The following is a 17,290-nucleotide window of genomic DNA, read 5'->3' on the forward strand; positions in this document are numbered from 1 at the left end:
AGAAAACAATCAGTTAATAACTTCAGCTGCCTAAGCTGCATATCTTGTATTTTTAGACGCTCTTGATTAGTTGTACATTTAAGCCATGAGCTCCGGGCTAAAACGGGGTGTGAATCATATGCCTTACACATCTTTTTGTCATTACAAAGCCAAGAGCATGATAGTTCGCATTTATTCAATCATTTGGTCATGCTTGAGAGCCAGCCAAGTTTAAACAAAGATGGTGCTGCCGTGTCCTCCTCCTCCTCTGCTGCCAGTTGCCTGAACAGGAACCCAGGACGCAGCAGCGTCTCTTCTTCCGGTCTCATCAGGCCAGGGGTTGGAACCTATTAATTTTAACAAAAGAAAAGTCAATAGCCCCATGAGATTGCCATTCTTTGTTATTTGCAAGAAGTTTATAGCTATGTGAGTGACAGATGTGAGCTCAGATTCACAATAGCTAGCAGGACCACCAGAGCAAATTATATCTCCCTTCTCTGAAAGTGCAGTTTAAAAAAAAAAAAAAGTTGAAATTTTGCCAGGAGAAATTCAGTGGGTGTTAAGTAGTCTGCAACTGCAGCTCTGATGCCTTATGTTAAAATTCCCCCTTTTTGTAGGACTTACAGCCTAACTATGTTTACCATGCTAAAAATGGACAGCAGTTTTCTGTCCTTCTGAGGTGCAAAATAAATGAAAGAACTTTTAAAACATTGGTTTATAAACCAACCTCCCTCAAATTTTTGCTGAGCTACTTTGCAGCCTTTGGCCATCCAAAGGTTGTCTAACCTTTAACATAGAAAATCCAGTGTCAGTATTTTTGAAAACGTTTGTTTCAAGAATCTCTAAAAGTTCAGAATGATTACATTCCTTAATGGCAAAAATGGACATGGTAGAAAAGTATGGTTGGTAATAATTATAGAGCGGCTGATTGCCAAAGCATGCACAATTAAGCAGACATTCAAAAGCTTTCCCCAACTATATGACCAACGAACGTCTGGCAAGCAGCTGGTTAATAATTATTAATGGGCTTAGTTTTACTAAAGTAGCCCAAAGAAATAGGCTCAGGATTAAGCAGAAAGCAATCAAAAGTTGCATTGTCAAAAATTAAATTTATGCATGTGTGTATGTGTGTTACACTCACAAGTGATAAAGTATGTATTTATAATGCACCCATAGTAACAGAAATCTACATTTTTTAAAAAGTATGTGGAATTAAAAAAATAATTGTGAGAGGCAATTCTCTTATTAAAAGAAAGGTATAATCATTTTCCAAAAATACATTAAGATGCAACACAAAAGCAAGTAAATCTTAACATGCATCAAGAACCTGCTCTTTTCAGGGAGCATCGGTTCCGTAAACACAGGTAATTTGATAAAAGGTCTCAAGTTCAATGCGCTATAGAAAAAAGCTGTATGACAGTGTTAGTTTTCATGGGGGAGAGATGCCTTTTAATTCACACGGTTTAATACCCCAATAAAGTTTCTTCAGGAATTACTGGATTCAGCATCACACTGGAATAAAGGTTATAAGGCAGTTAAATAGACATTACTGCTGTTACAAAGATTTATTTATTTATATCCCACCTTTGTTATTTTAATAATTCCCCAGAACAAAAACCTTATGAGTTTGAGTTGGGCTAAGAATGAATAGCCCAACATCACCCAGCAGGCTTTCATGCTTAAGGTGATACTGGAACCCACCTTCTCTTTTGGCTTCTAGTCTGGTGTCTTAACCAGCCAACGGAAATTAAACATAAATTTCATTTAAAACATAACTAGCAAAACATTTGTACATCCTACTGTTGAATTATTTTGCTGCACAATTCATCCTGTCTGCATCCTTGAAACAAAGTAATGTGATACAAATCCAAGTTAATCACTACTAGGAAAAGATAGGGAAAACAGTATAGTGTAGTAGAGAACATGGATGGTTAAGTTCAGCAACTCCCCCTAAACCTTTTTGCAGCCAGCAAAATCCTCTTACAGTTCCTGAAAACTGGCAGCGTAATTTTGATTTGAGATGAAAATAAATATTGGGCTTAAAATAGATGCAGTGCAACTTGAAACAATAGCTAAATTATTAAACTACCGTGTTTCTCTGAAAATAAGATCGGGCCTTATTTTCTTTTGACCCCTGAAATAAGCACTTGGCCTTATTTTCGGGGAGGTCTTATTATTTTTGAGGTGCAGGAGGCGGCAAGCATGGTCACCTCATGGCTGCTGCTGTGTTGCAATATTTTCTGGGAGGGCTTATTTTGGGGGGAGGGCTTATTTTAGTGCATGTGCTCAAAAGCCAGATTGGGATTATTATCTGAGGAGGGCTTATTTTTGGGGAAACGGTATTAAACCCAAGTCCCAAGTATTGCAGCTCTCCATCCTGACTCTCAAAAACCCACCAGCGTCCAAAAGTTGCCCATCCGTGAAACAAAGGAACCAACCTGAGTTTCGTGTTCAGTATTTCTCAGAACAGGTTTAGCCTTGCGAGAACTTGATGTGCTGAGAGGCAACAGTCCAAATCTTAAAAAAGAAGAAACAGGATTTTTAATTGCTTTCCACTTTCAGACGCTTTTGTTTTTACAGAACGTGTTTTTTTTAATTGCTTACAGCTCTGAGTGACTTACCTGATCTGGCTAGAAGTTAGAGGTAGGATGTTATGTAGTTTTTGAGACGTTGAACAACTGCCTCTGCTCGTGTACTGATTCTCTGTTCCTGACAATAAGCCAAACAGGACCTAGAGGACAGAAAAGAGAGAACCATCTGGTCTCAGTAGAAGAACACTCACCTATAAAGTGTCCATTCAACTATAAAGTCATGTTAAATTGAAAAGTAGCGTGAGGAATGCATGTAGCTTAAAGAACGTGCTGTAATTATTACCTACAACGCTTGAATAAGTGACAGTATCTCTTTGCCCAGTTACATTACCAGTTTGAGCTATGCGACACAAACTGGAGTTTCCAAAGATCAACATACTGTGGCCTGTGATCTTCCCAGACTACATCTATTCAGCCTTGTGGGGTTTTCCTTGCTTATGGCTGTTCAGGGAAGATAGTATTTCTAATGAGAACATATAGTTAATGGAAAGTCATTGCACTGTTTAATTAAAAGATGATCATAATAAGCCATTTGCTATATAGGCAGTTCTTGGTTAATGACCACTTGTACCAGAACTGCTCCAAGTTACAACGGCACGGAACAAGTGATGGTTACAACCAGTCCTCAAAGTTCCGGCCATGCCAGCATTCCGACAATCGGATGAGCGCTTGGCAACCAGCTTGTGTTTACGACAGTTGCAGCATCCTGCAGTAAAGTGATGGGGGTTTGTGATCTTCCCTGCCAGCTTTGCAGAAGCCAAGTCAATGGGGCAGCGAGCAGGGAAGGACACAAGAGTAAGTCTCTCCCACTGACATCCTCTTCCCCAGCCCTGTTGTGCTGGCCACCCGCACGATCTCCACCCATCATCTTGAACTTTGCTACACTTGTGCCATGCCTTCTGAAGGCTTGCAAGCAGGCCCGTAGACTGGTTGGTGGCTGCTGCCAGGTGTGTGAGGAAGTGTGGTTGGCCACTTGTCTCACATTTTCTCTCGCCATTTACACACTCATGCTCACTCAAGGAGCAGCCACTAATCTGCTTTGCTACCTTACTTGCAAGCTTCCTTGGACTTGGAGCATCTGCCAGTTTCTCCACCAACTTGGATTGTTGGAAGCAGCAGGAAGTTATGAGGGGCTTGCTTAATGATACACGGTCCTCATTTAACAATAGAATAGAATAAGAATTGGAAGGGACCTTGGAGGTCTTCTAGTCCAACCCCCTGCCTAGGCAGGAAACCCTATACCGTTTCAGACAAATGGTTATCCAACATCTGCTTAGAATCTTCCAGTGCTGGAGCTTTCACAACTTTTGGAGGCAAGTTGTTCCACTGATTAATTGTTCTAACTGTCAGGAAATTTCTCCTTAGTTCTAAGTTGCTTCTCTCCTTGATTAGTTTCCACCCATTGCTTCTTGTTCTACACTTAGGTGCCTTGGAGAATAGTTTGAGTCCCTCTTCTTTGTGGCAACCCCTGAGATATTGGAACACTGCTATCATGTCTCCCCTAGTCTTTCTTTCTATTAAACTAGATATACCCAGTTCCTGCAACCGTTCTTCATATGTTTTAGTCTTCAGTCCCCTAATCATCTTTGTTGCTCTTCTCTGCACTCTTTCTAGAGTCTCCATATCTTTTTTACATCATGGTGACCCAATGACAATGGGAACTGCAGAGATTCCTCTTGGTAAGTGATGTAGTCACCTGATGATGTACTTTATGACTGCATTGCTGAGTGATGGAAATTCAGGTCCCAACTGCTATCGTAATTCAAGGACTACATGTACTACTATCTCATTCTTCATTTTTAATATATGATTTGGTTATTATATCATATAGGTAGTCCTTGACTTACGACCAGTCACTTACCAATGGGATTGCTTAACTCTGGCATTCGCTTAACAACTACCACAAAACAACGTCGGAAATAATGGTTGGTTATATGACCATCAGGACATACAAGCATAATGGGCAGGCTCCATCATGGTTAAGTTGAGGACTACATGTATATAAAAGCAAAGTGCATTGCACAGTTTATGGATGTAATAGTTGTTTAATTAGTATTATCATTTCCTACTTGGAAAATTAGTATTATGTTCTTCCAACCAACATAAATAGGTGTAGATGATCTAAGACAATAAAGTCTACTTGGAACCATCTACATTATCTCCCTTTGAACTTACAGACGTTCGTTGTACCAGATGATTAAGGTTACTGTTTAAGTGAGGAGTAAAAACATCCAAGTCGAAAGGATCTATATAGCTCTCAAGAGCATCGATCTGTTTCTCAATCCTGAAACAAAGAAAAACAATCTCATTTACTATATTGAAGAGCTGCTCCCCTTGGGTAGGCAAATGCTCTTTGCAGTCCTATGCAAAGAAATTAACTTTACCAGATGGGGAAAAACCCCATCATAAACCAACGTATATAAACAATGAAATTAAACAATTTCCAGCTATTTATGAATGGAATGTCAAATATTGTATCTTGAACTAAGATAATTAAACACTGCTCTTTCCCTTAATGTAGTCAGAAAAATCTTTTGAACTGATCATCTATTAGCAAAAGATAGAGATATTTAAAACGTTTCAGATTCATCCAATAAATTACCTTGGTGTATTTTCCCTTCCATTTTTCTAGAACGCTAAAGCATAGTGATTTTTTTTTAAAGTATTTACTCGGTCAACTTTTAGCCAAATTAATTTCCTGAAATTCCGATTCAGGCTGTCATAAATCAGGAAGATAGGATAATCAGTTCCTGAATGTTGACTACCTGCAAAATTACAGACTATGTTGATAAAAACAATGAATGCTCTTTTTTAAAAGGTTCTGTTTCTAGTCCAACAGATTTTAGATTATTGTTAGCGTTGCTTGAAACCTGTGTGCGTATGAACATATTGCAAAATATTACGTCTCAAAGTAAAGTGGATATAGCAACATTCTTAAATGCATAAAAATAAGATAGTAAATTTATAGACATAATACTTTATAGTATACTTAACTGGCATCATGCTTGTTTCTGCTGCTTTTCATATCTTCATTTTTAGTTTTCAGGACTATATTCAGATAACGAAGATCATACAGTAGTTGCAAAGCCCTGTTCTGAGTAATTGGTACCTTTCCTTCTTTCTGTACATGAATATAAAAAAAATGTCTATACACTCATTGAACAAAGGTCCTTTCACATGTCTGAAGGGGGGAAGTTCTATCAACATTCACACCAATCATCTACCAGAACTGATGCATCTCCTGATTGCACTCTGCCGCTGAAGTGCTCTAATACAGCATTCCCCAACCTTTCTAGGTTGGCAGCTCAGCATGGTGTGTGTGGGTGGGTGGGTGGGCTGCGAGCACCGATGCCTGGCACTTGTGCGAGTGGGATTGCAAATAGGCCATGGCTCGGTAGTGGGCCACTTCCCACAGGTTGGGGAACCCTGCTCTAATAGTCAAATCTGATTCAGCAGCTAGTCCACTATAGCTCTCATGCTACACTGTTTAATATCTCTAACAGCAAAATATGAGAATACTTGTGTCAGTAATACTGGCTGTAAAATAATTATTCAGACAATTTCACAGAACAATATTTAGATTGCTATTGTAACCAGGGTTGCATTCAATCTAGTCTTTTTTACATTGCAGATAATTTATTTTAACTTTTAGAATGAGTTATCAAGTATATCTACTCGATCTAAATGAATAGTTTGACAATCGTAATTCATAGCAATCTTATCAGGATAATCTTATAATTTTTAAAAAAACCTTATATATTCATTTTTCTCTTAAGTACCACAATGCTGAGCCAATTATGGTGCATTGTTGCCTCAGAAAAATGCAGATCACAGGGGGAAGAATTCCTTATTTTTAAACTGCATGTCCCACCAATCACAAGCCCCAGGAACGTACCTTCTCCCGTTTCCCTTCTGATAGTTTTTCATAGCCAGCTAGTATTTCAGTCATGCATGCCTTGAGCAGTTCTTGCAAGATAACCTTGGGAAGAGTGTGGCCTCCAACTCGATTTATTTCTTGACACAAGCTGAAGAGCAACGACTGGACACACCAGGATGGCTGTAAAGAATGTTGCAGTTTGACAGTGGAATGCTGTTGAATCGGCACCTAAATTGTCCAAGCCAGGAGTGTCCAAGTTTGAATTCCACCCATGCTGGCTGGGGATTTCTGGGAGTTGAAGTCCAGAAGTCTTAAAGACTGGACACCTCTGATCTAAATTGTATTTGATGGCAACACTTACGTAAGAGGATGATTTACAATCTGAAATTTGTTGGCTTTCATTCCAGTGTGGATTTCCAATTTTTTACAACTGGTTGGCTTGTGCGTGCATGTGTGCATTCCTGCGCATGCGCAGAAGCATCCGGGCAGGTGGGCAGAGCCTCCTGCCCGCCACCACTACCAGTTCGCCCGATCCGGACCAAACCAACAGAAACCCACCTCTGTTTCACTCCTCTCAAAGTTCTCCTCTCAAAGTTCAGTAACAACTGGCCCAATTAAGGGTTCTTCGTTGTTTTCAGAAGAGTTGTCATCCAAAACTTTTTTAAAGGATATTTAAGAAAATCTGCGAACCATTATTGCATTTTATGAAATTTCCAATTTCAAGGAAGATTGGAGGCAAAGCTGGACTCAAATTCAGCTCTACTACTGGGCCACTGGTTAATTTGGATATCAGTTCACTTCTTATATGTAAATTCACAATTTATATAGAATGATCGTCATTCATACACAGTGCTTTTGTTATTAGTGTATCTATATAGTTATATATAGACTATTAAATAGACGGATACATACACAGACAATGGTACTTAAAAGTTTGTGAACTTGTTTGAATGTTCTCAATATTTCTCATAAATGACCTAAAATATGATCTGTTCTCCACATATCCTAAAACTAGATAAAGAGAACTCAAACAATCAGTCAAAAACATTATATTTGTTCATTTATTTATTGAGGAATATCATCTGAAGCACTGACATAAATATGTATAAATAAAAATAGGGCGTCATTTCTTACCTGGATAGGGAGCCGTATCTTAGATTTTATGCTGCTTCCACTTTCTGTCTCTTCTTCAATTTCACTCTCCTCCCAGTTGGTGGCTGTTGCCAGAATGGCTTCAGCTTCCTCTTTCAACAAGGACTGAGTGAAGTCCCGGACCAGGACCTAGGATTCATTCACAAGCAGACAAACTAAATAGCAGGACAGTTGCAGAGATAACTCCGTTTCATAAATTCATTAAATATCAATGCATAACTGTAACAAAAGTATTTCAGCTTTGAAATGCTTGAAAGTAGACATTTTCTACCTACCATCAATGCCCTCCCCTACTAATTTCAAGGTAAAATCCCCCCCTCGCACCTATGTGCTAGTCATTCCTGATTTTAGGGGGCAGTGCAGCCAGACGTCTCTGTGGTCATGTGGCAGCATGACTAAATGCCAAAGGCACACGGAACGCTGTTACCTTTTCACCAAAGGTGGTTCCTATTTTTTTATTTGCATTTTTACATGCTTTTGAACTGCTAGATTGGCAGAAGCTGGGAAAAGTAACGGGAGCTCATTCTGTTACATGGCGCTAGGGATTCGAATCACCAAACTGCCAACCTTTTAGATCGACAAGCTCAGCGTCTTAGTCACTGAGTCACGGTGTCCCTATAATTTCAAAATATTTTCTTTAGAACCAGCAAAATTATTCCTGGGATGCATAGGAAGGATTACATTTCTAGGACTAGTGGGTAGAGATGAGACAAAACTAGTTTTGGTTTAATTTCAGTGTGTATTTCTTTAAAATGAATCAAATATTTAATAATCACCTCCTCTCAAACACTGTAATTTGGTAACAACTTCTGGAGGTGAAGGTACAGTAAGCATCTCTGAGATCTCAAGCTGTCCACTTCTATTTTAATTTCTTCCATTAAAAAATAAATGCTTAAGTTAATTATCCTGTGGCTCATTTTGTTGAGCTTTAGTGTGTTGGGAGACAACTAAAAGGGAATGTAGAAGCATAATCAGCTTGCCTCTCCTATTTTGCAATCTCAGCATATTTGCTCTCTATGGAAGAGCAATACAGGTAGTTTGTGATAGTGGCGAATATCTGCAGCTCAGGTGTCATGTAAGCCGGAGGTTCGTTCTCCGAGCTTGTGGGTTGGTTTCCAAACATTTCGTTACCAAGCTAGGTATAACATCTTCAGCAGAGTTTAGGGATGTCGGTGTCAGTGTTCTTCTGTTTATAAGGACTTCAGATATATGCCAAGTGAGGGTCTTGTGATGAGTCAGGTGTGAGTCATCAGTGAGTCTGCTGATGGGGAGGTTACATTGGGTCAGGGTCACTGGGAGGTAAACTGCTGGTGGTGGGGGGGAGTTGTGTGGGTTGGTTGAGGGGCGGTGCTGTCTCTGGTTGGCTGTGCAGGTGATTTGGACTCTTGAGGTACAGGTAGTCCTCGACTTACAACACAATTGAGCCCAAAATGTCTTTTCCTAAGTGACACAGTTGTTAAGTGAGTTTTGCTTCATTTTATTGCACTATAGCACTTAGACTTATATACTGCTTCAGCAGCTTTTACAGCCCTCTCTAAGCGGTTTACAGAGTCAGCCTATTGCCCCCAACAATCTGGATCCTCATTTTACCCACCTTGGAAGGATGGGAGGCTGAGTCAACCTTGAGCCTGGTGAGATCTGAACTGCCAAACTGGAGGCAGCTGGCAGTCAGCAGAAGTAGTGCTGCATTCTAACCACTGCGCCACCTCGACTCTTGGGAACTTTATGACCTTTCTTGATAGTCGTTAAGTGAATCACTGCAGTTAAGTTAGTAATACAGTTGTTAAGTGAATCTGGTTTCCCCATTGACTTTGCTTGTCAGAAGGTCCCAAAAGGGAATTACTTGACCTCGGAACACTGCAACCATCATAAATATGAGTCACTTGCCAAGCATCTGAATTTTGATCATGTGACCATGGGGAGGAATTTGGGCCAGTTCTGAAGTCTGAGGAAGGCTCTAATGGACGCTCTGCATCGGATGCAGAGATAGAGCCAGGACTGTCCGACATATCCCAGCCACCGGAGAGGAAGCTGCCTTTGGAGTGAGGAGGAAGAACAGCTGGGTGCCACAGAGACTGCTTGCCAGAACTTAGTTTGCAACCTTTCAGCTGGGAGCTCATGGCCTTGCAATTATCACAAGGAACTGATAAGGTCTGTTACTGCAGTTAACTCTTTGAAAGACTGTTTCCTGGACTTTTTATGATTGAATGCAATTAATTCTCAAGAGGTAAATAAAGAGGGGTTTGTAGTGACAAGTAGTCTGTTTCTTGCTTTTGCAAAGGCTGGGTCAGAACAGAAACTACTTTATTGTTCTATGGCTATTTCACAGGAATCTCCCCAGACTGGGAGTTTTCAGACTAGATAAATCTCAAGTGTGTGTGTATGTGTGTGTGTGTGTGTGAGAGAGAGAGAGAGAAAGAGAGAGAGAGACAGACAGACAGACAGACAGACAGACAGAGACTTTGCCTCTTACATTTATATAGTGATTCTAAATTAATTTCCCACTTGAGCCCTCCTTCCCAGCACGATGCTTGTTCTCCAACAACTTTAAGAGTATATTGATCTTGAAATATTTTTTCATGCTTCATGAATGAGCCACATTTAAAGTAGTAGCTTCAGTTGTAGCAATCAAATGTGAATGCTCTTAAAATGGGAGAAAACTCACTCAATAAATGTCTCACTTAACGACAGAAATTTTGGGCTCAGTTGTGGTTGTTAAGTCAAGGACTACCTGTCATTCCCTGTCATTTTCTTATTTTATACTGACCTGTTATATTTCAGCTAAAAACAATAGTCTCCAAATCATTTGCACTTCTATGTTAAGCAAATTAAATTATAAATAGCTTGTTTTAGTCATCAGCCAAAATGGGCAGCAGACACCTGCTTGCCCCCCTCCCCGCAAAAGTCACTCACTTTAGCAGCAGCGGTGCTCCATATCCGATAAGCAGACAGGCTATCCTGCAAAAGTTGTTCTTTTAATCCTTGCCACTTAGCCTGTACGGGATTCATTTCTTCGGTTCTACCTTTCCCCGTCTTCTTCAAAGACCAGAGCTCCCTTGTCATATTTTCTGGGCACCCTGATTTTCCCAGAATGCATTGCTTCAAGTGTGGACACAATTCCCCTAACGACCGGCAAAGCCGTGCCATAAACAAAACTGTGTTGATTTGGGGGTTATGCAAACTATCTGGGCACCCTTGGAGCGCCTCCTGAGCACGGTGCAGCTTTTCTCTAACACAGCCCAGCAAATCATCCGAACAACGAATGCAGTGGCTGCGCAACAGCTCTTCAACAATGCCCGCGTCAGAAAATCTGTCAAAAGCGGAGTTCTTAGAGTTTCCATACAATGGATCCTCAGATGACGAGGAGCTGGAAGGCAGATAAGACAGCAGGTCTTCCAGCCTGGTCTTCAGCTTGGAATCTAGTGCACTGCAGAAGTTCTGGACGCTGGGACTGTAGGCTTGCGCCTTCATAGACAATCCACTCTTAGCGGACTGGCTGCGGCTTGCCACACTGATCCAGGCAGCATCAGGTGGCAGGTCATTAGGAATCTCTGACCATAGGAAAGAGGCCATGTTACATTCAAATAGGATATGTTTGCTGTGGTTAGAAGAGTCAAATTTTGCTTCAAGTTCCTGCACAGTCAGAAGAAGAAGCTCTCCAGAGCTGTTGGAGATGTCATCAAATCCTTCCTTTGTCAGAGTCTGGGGGAAAAAATGTTGCAGGGAGACAAATGGTCAGTACCAATCATGAGCACACAGATGATTTTAGGAGGCTGTGGAAAATATAGGACCAAGCTAATATTTGGTATATGGGAATCTTGGAAGCTGCCCCTTTCTTGCCCCACTAAGGTCCTTTCCATTCTTATATTCAAAACAGGAACCAAAGGATCAAGATGAAAAAAGATTATTATTATTTTGCTTCAAAACTGGCAGCCAGGAAGCGGTCAGAAAGTAAATGAGGTATTTAGACATACCATAACATGGAAGAAACAGACCCAGAGTCATTTTGGGAAGGGAAAAAAAAACACAGGATATCCAAAGCAACAAAGCAATGAAGATTGCTTCATTGTGTTTTATGTTATTTTATCAGCATCAGCTAGCCTGTTTCTTAGCTAAATTTTGCCAAGATCTTACCTGTAACCTGTCCAGAAAAAGCTGGTGTAGCAGATCTTCCCAGAAAGAGATGGGCTTATCAAGAAGCCGATGACATACCATATCCCAGTTCTGACTCATAGATTCACTGGTAAGCAGCTCCCATACAGCATCACGGATCCTGGCCAAGCCTTTAAGGCTCTTCACATACACCAGTAAGTCTGTGATCCCAGATTTAATGTCTTCATTGCACCTGAAAAGAATTTTAGAGAGTAAGTAAGCAGTTTCCTGAGTCCCGTTACAGTTCATAGCTCTATTGAGGGCTACTTACAAGCTTGTACAAACTGTTACTTTTATTGTATAGGTTACAGCAAGGACCCATTACACATAATTATGAATCAATGCAATGAGAAAATTGTGCCGATAATCAGAACATCAAAGACAAAATAGGCTAGGTTAATAGAAAACTAGAACCTTGTAAATATACAAGTCCTATTGAAATTCTAAAAGAACAGGTAATGATTTATGAAAAACCTGAAAAACCCAAAACAGCCTTTTACCTGAAAATATTTGGAAACAAGGAATTTAGAAATATAAAGACTAACAACACTTACAGTTGCTGAACTATACTAAGCAGGATGGAGACTTTTTTTTTTAAGTGACAAGTAAAAACTCAAATCAAATCTGGATTATCATCTCAGTGCTGGAGTAGATATCAACACAGCATCAAAGTAATGCTTGTAATGCTGAACAAAGTTTTAATGTATCAGCTTAATTATCCATCTTTCAAGATTCAAGGCTCTCTTTTGTTTTTGTTAACCACAACAATCTTCATTAACTACAATTTCATTCCTGCACAGAGGCTATTCAATATATTTGCCAAGAAGGCCACAGTACCAAATACCTCCAACAAGGTATGTTCCTTATAGACTCACATGCTGATCCATTTCTGAAGTGTATCTCTAAGGCAATCCTGGCTTATGGGGTGTGCCAAAGTTCTGAGTGTTGGCTGGAATTCTGTGACAGATGGTGGCAAGTATTTGAAAGAGGTAATCAACTTGGTTTCTTCCTTCAACATGCTGAGCCCTTTCCCAAAGAAAATTGCAGCAAAAAGAGAGATCAGATCACTAATGATTAAATTGGATGCTTAAGAGGCAAAGCAATAGTCAATGGTATATGATCTTGCTCACCTGTTGATTGCTGGCTGGTGATGGTCTCCAAAGTCAAGAAAAGCAAGCCACAAGGAAGAGATGGATCCGAGGGTGTTCCCTCTGGCAGGTTATAGAAGAGGGCGTGGGCTTGATACAGGGTTGTGACTAGAAGCTCCACCAAAGAGCAAATTTGTGCTTTGATGCCTGCATCTGGTTTAAAATGAACAAATAAACAAACAAAAAAGTATAATAACAGCTGTATATAACATATTTTTCAGACCATAAGACACTCCAAAGTATAAGACGCACCTAGCTTTTGGGGAGGAAAACAAGAAAACAAAATCTGCCTCTGCCCCCCGCCCCCCCTGGCAATTTGCCTCCTTGCAGCAAATAGCAAACAGAGTGGTCAGTTTCAACACAGCCTGATTTAGCACAAACAACTGATTGGCGGTTGGATCTGCCTCCCAGAATACCTCCTATCAGCTATTCCAGGGTGCAGGGATTGCCACTGCCCATCGGCACCAGTGCTACCTAATGCCACTGTCACCTATCGCCACCTCTGCACACCCTATTTTCAGCCTCCGCACATCCCATTTTCAGCCTCTGCACAACCCATTTTTGGCCTATTCCAGGCGGTGGGGATAGGCAGTGGTGATCCCCGCAGCCTGGAACAGCAAGGCTTCGGCAACATTTGCTCTATAAGACACACAGACATTTCCACCCACTTTTTTTGTGGGGGGGGGAGTGCATCTTATACTCTGAAAAGTACGGTACATATCCAACCAAAAACATCTGCTTCAAAGAAACACAACACCCACCAATTGGAAGAAAGAAGTCATTTGATTATTAATTTCCATACTCTTAACATTCTAAAAAGATGAAAGGAAAACAATGCTAAGTGATCAGCAACATCTTCTAGAAAAATATAACTAAAACGTTATCAATTTTGAGGAACTAGTTGAGTTCATTCAGTTATAATTTCTAGCCACTATATAGTAACCCTAATCTTATTTTAGAAATATAAATGCCTTAATATGGGAGCAAAAAATAATCAACCCACAATAGTAACTGAAAAAGTAGCTGCCACTGTTTTAACTTTCATCTCTAATACCAATAAACTTCTTTGCAATTTATTCAGCATGGGAAGGAACCTGCAAAGACCCACAAAGACCATGGATTAATGGATACATGGAAGCTGCAGGTTCAAAGCAGATAGAATTGCTAATGTTAGCACTACATGTGTACCAACCATGATGAGGCTGTTTCAGAAGTTGCTGAATTGCAGATTTTCTGGCCAGCAGGAAATCTGCAAGAGCCTGGCGTGGTGAACTATCTTCAAGAAGCATGGCTGAGCACAAAGCTTCTGCTACTGCATGATCCGAAACAGTCCGGCATTTTAAAAGTGATTTGCTCTCCTGCAAGATAGTTGACCTAAGAGAGACAAACAAAATGCTAGCAGATTTATAATATTCAATAGAAGTTTAAACAATTAAAAAAGCATACATCATAAACATAAAAATGGTTATCTAAAGCCATACAAACTTTATATTAAAAACTCAGATTTATAAAATACTTTATTTTGAAAGCAAAAGTAACAATCAAATGGAATAAAATCTGCCAGCCTGATCATTGACTACTCTAATAGTCTTTAGTGACATCTGAATGCAGACCTCAGTTCTCAGAATTACATCCTCCATGGCTGGACAATTCTGGGAACTGAACGTCTGTATGTATAGAAAACACTCAAGTTTGACTTAAGCAGTTCCAAAGAAGAGTACAATGGAGCAAAAGCCAAAACAGACAAGAAATGTTTTAATAAATACATGAAATAAAATAATGCATATATCAAGAAGTTATTGCTAATTTTGCTGTTATGAAGTCAAACACCAGGGGGCGTTTTAATATATAGTTATAGTACTACAAAAAAGTTTTTATATAAAAGAGTAATATAATTAAAAGTAGCTGTCTAGGACAGTTTATTGACACTTATTATTTAGGATCCTTACTGATAATTAAGATGCATCTTTTGCTATTTCTGATACTATTTCAGTATCTGAATTCCTAAGACAGGAAACTACATTTTTTTTTCTCCAAAAAGAAAGCATCTCATCAATAAACTACATTAAGCAATCTAGGCTTGGAAAAAGTATCTCAAGCTGCTTACCGGAAATGGCTAGCTGCTGCTACTTGTCGCACAAGAATAGGAAAACATGCCAGAATTGGGCTGTAGTGTGTACTTGAAGAATCCAACTGCAGAAGGCCACAGAGGTGGCAGCATAACAGATAGAGTCGAGTGGCAGATAAATATTGAGAAGATTCCATAGCACTCCAGATTTTCTCTGGAATCTGCAAGAGAAGCTGAATTTGCGCTGCCAAGCAGTAGAACTTCTCCTGGGACTGGCACGTTGTCTAGACAGAAACACATATGAGCACCAGAGGTGGTATTCAGCAGGTTCCGACCAGTTCTGCAGAACCGGCAGCAGAAATTTTGAGTAGTTCAGAGAACCGGTAAAGACTACTTCTGACTGGCCCTGCCCCCATCTATTCTCTGCCTCCCGGGTCCCAGCTGATTGGGAAGAAATGGGGATTTTGCAGTAACTTTCCCCTGGAGTGGAGAGGAAATGGAGATTTTGCAGTATCCTTCCCCTGCCACGCCCACTCAAGCCACACCCATAAAACTGGTAGTAAAAAAAATATTGAATCCCACCCCTGATGAGCATCTATGGAGATTCTCAGTCATCCGGGTCCTGGTTGTCCCAAATGTGCTTTTTTTAAAAAGAGGCAACTGGACTTTCTGGTTTTTCTTTGAAAAATAAATACCAGAAAGTCCAATTGCCTCTTGGGGGGGGGGGGGGAAGCACCTTTGGGACACACCTAAGTATCCTATTGGCCCCTGCATTGAAATTCATTTGGGAGGACCAATATGATGTCTGTACTTTTCTTCCATAAATGTTGTCTGTGCTTTCCCTCAATAAACGTGGGATGCGCTATGAGCACCAAGAGCAATCTTTTGAAACATGCACGCGGTTTTATGATATGTATTTTTATTTTATTTATTTATTTAGTTTGTCCCTCATGTACAAGATAGCAGGAATAAGAATAAACATGAATAGGAACACAGGAAATGGGTACAAATAAATGGGGACAGTTGGACAGGGACATTAGGCACGCTGATGCGCTTATGCATACTCCTACTTCATAAATCTCATAGTCCACCTGAGTAGGACCCATTCTCTAAACACCAATGCCACGAGCATTATTTACCCAGAATAGCATTTACCCTAACTCTCAAAATAATATTCTTTTTTTAAAAAAGAAGCTACGGTAGCCAGCTGCAAAAAAACAAACAAAAAAGTATCCTTTTTCTCTCTCCCCGAGCCAAGACACTTCTTAGGACTACAAAAGGATTACCCTCCAGCGTGCCTAACCGTCCCTGTCTTACTGTCCCCAATTATCTGTATCTACTTCCTTTGTTCATGTTTATGTTCAGACTTATACCTGTTACCTTGTACATGTTTGACAAACAAATAAACATACATTTAAAAAACCATCTCTCCTTTCTCCCTTTTACGTCCTTCCCCTGTCCCACATTGTCCCAGCATTGGGGGTTGCGAACTTTTAACGTCCCGTATTTTAAAGAAAACGGCGAACGGGAAGCAATTCAACAGGTGAAGTCCTGTGCCTCCACTCACGCCCCACCCCTTCGTGCAAGGCAAACTTTGCCGCGCGGTCCCTCCACGCTCGGGACCCCGGGCTGCAGCCCTTCCCCAGCCCCGCCCCTCAGCAAAAGCGCCCACCTCGCGCCCTGCCTCGCGCTGGCTGCTGGCCGCGGCTCCGGCGTCCCGTCCGCGCGCTCGTCGCTGCTGAAGCCCCCGAACGGCTTCCAGCAGATGCTCGGCGCTGAGGCGCATCTCGGCTATGGTGTCCGCCGCCTCGATGAGGTCCCGGTACCTCTCCCCGACCATCTGCCGCAGCTCCTCGCGCTTCCCCTCGATGCCCGCGCGCAGCTGCCTCTCCACGCCTCTCAGCTCGGCCGTCGTGTACTTCTCGAAGAGGGACTCGACCGCCGCTGACCCGCCTCGCTTCAGGGCATCCAGCGCTGCCGCCTCAGCGGCCGTGGTCGCCATCGCAGCTGCTTCTCACCCCCGCCAACTCTCGCCGCCTGTCACCCGGAACCCGCCGCCTTGTCGGCCCTTTGACGTGTCACACGTCCGCCATCTTTAAAAAGGGCAGCGGGCTGGCTGTTTGGGAAAGAGGAAGCGCCTCCCCTTGTGGACGCCATTTTTGTCCCGGGCTGAGGAAAGGGGCGACTTCCTGGCGCCTTCCCACGGAATGGAGTTGGGATGCAGGGCGACATCATCTCTTCGCTGCAATATTGTCATGTTCTGTTCTTGAGGCTTTCTCAAACTGACGGTCTCCGAAGTGTTGGGAGTACAACATCCACAATT

At 41.3% G+C, this 17,290-nt stretch overlaps 1 protein-coding gene across 2 annotated transcripts; it reads right to left on the bottom strand.

Annotated features, from left to right (window-relative positions):
• Positions 1-156: 156 nt before the first annotated feature.
• On the bottom strand, positions 157-17,025 carry COG1 (component of oligomeric golgi complex 1). Of its 2 annotated transcripts, XM_087710188.1 has the most exons (15): positions 16,640-17,025; positions 15,007-15,251; positions 14,092-14,273; positions 12,882-13,052; positions 12,627-12,777; positions 11,734-11,944; positions 10,513-11,301; positions 7,582-7,728; positions 6,466-6,627; positions 5,564-5,691; positions 4,746-4,854; positions 2,601-2,710; positions 2,418-2,496; positions 1,450-1,491; positions 157-326 (listed from the first exon to the last, which is right to left on the bottom strand). In XM_087710188.1, the coding sequence occupies exons 1-14, from the start codon at positions 16,967-16,969 to the stop codon at positions 1,465-1,467; spliced, it is 2,841 nt and encodes a 946-aa protein (XP_087566314.1). In that variant the 5' UTR covers positions 16,970-17,025; the 3' UTR covers positions 157-326; positions 1,450-1,464. The 2 variants fall into 2 exon arrangements, with proteins under 2 accessions (XP_087566314.1, XP_013927438.2); XM_014071963.2 differs by lacking the exon at positions 1,450-1,491 and having other exon boundaries at positions 16,640-17,024.
• Between the last annotated feature and the right edge of the window lie 265 nt (positions 17,026-17,290).

Source organism: Thamnophis sirtalis, unplaced genomic scaffold, assembly GCF_051295495.1.
Source record: "Thamnophis sirtalis isolate CommonGarterSnake01/CBP01778 unplaced genomic scaffold, rThaSir2_p1.2 scaffold_3, whole genome shotgun sequence".
Taxonomy (NCBI): domain Eukaryota; kingdom Metazoa; phylum Chordata; class Lepidosauria; order Squamata; family Natricidae; genus Thamnophis; species Thamnophis sirtalis.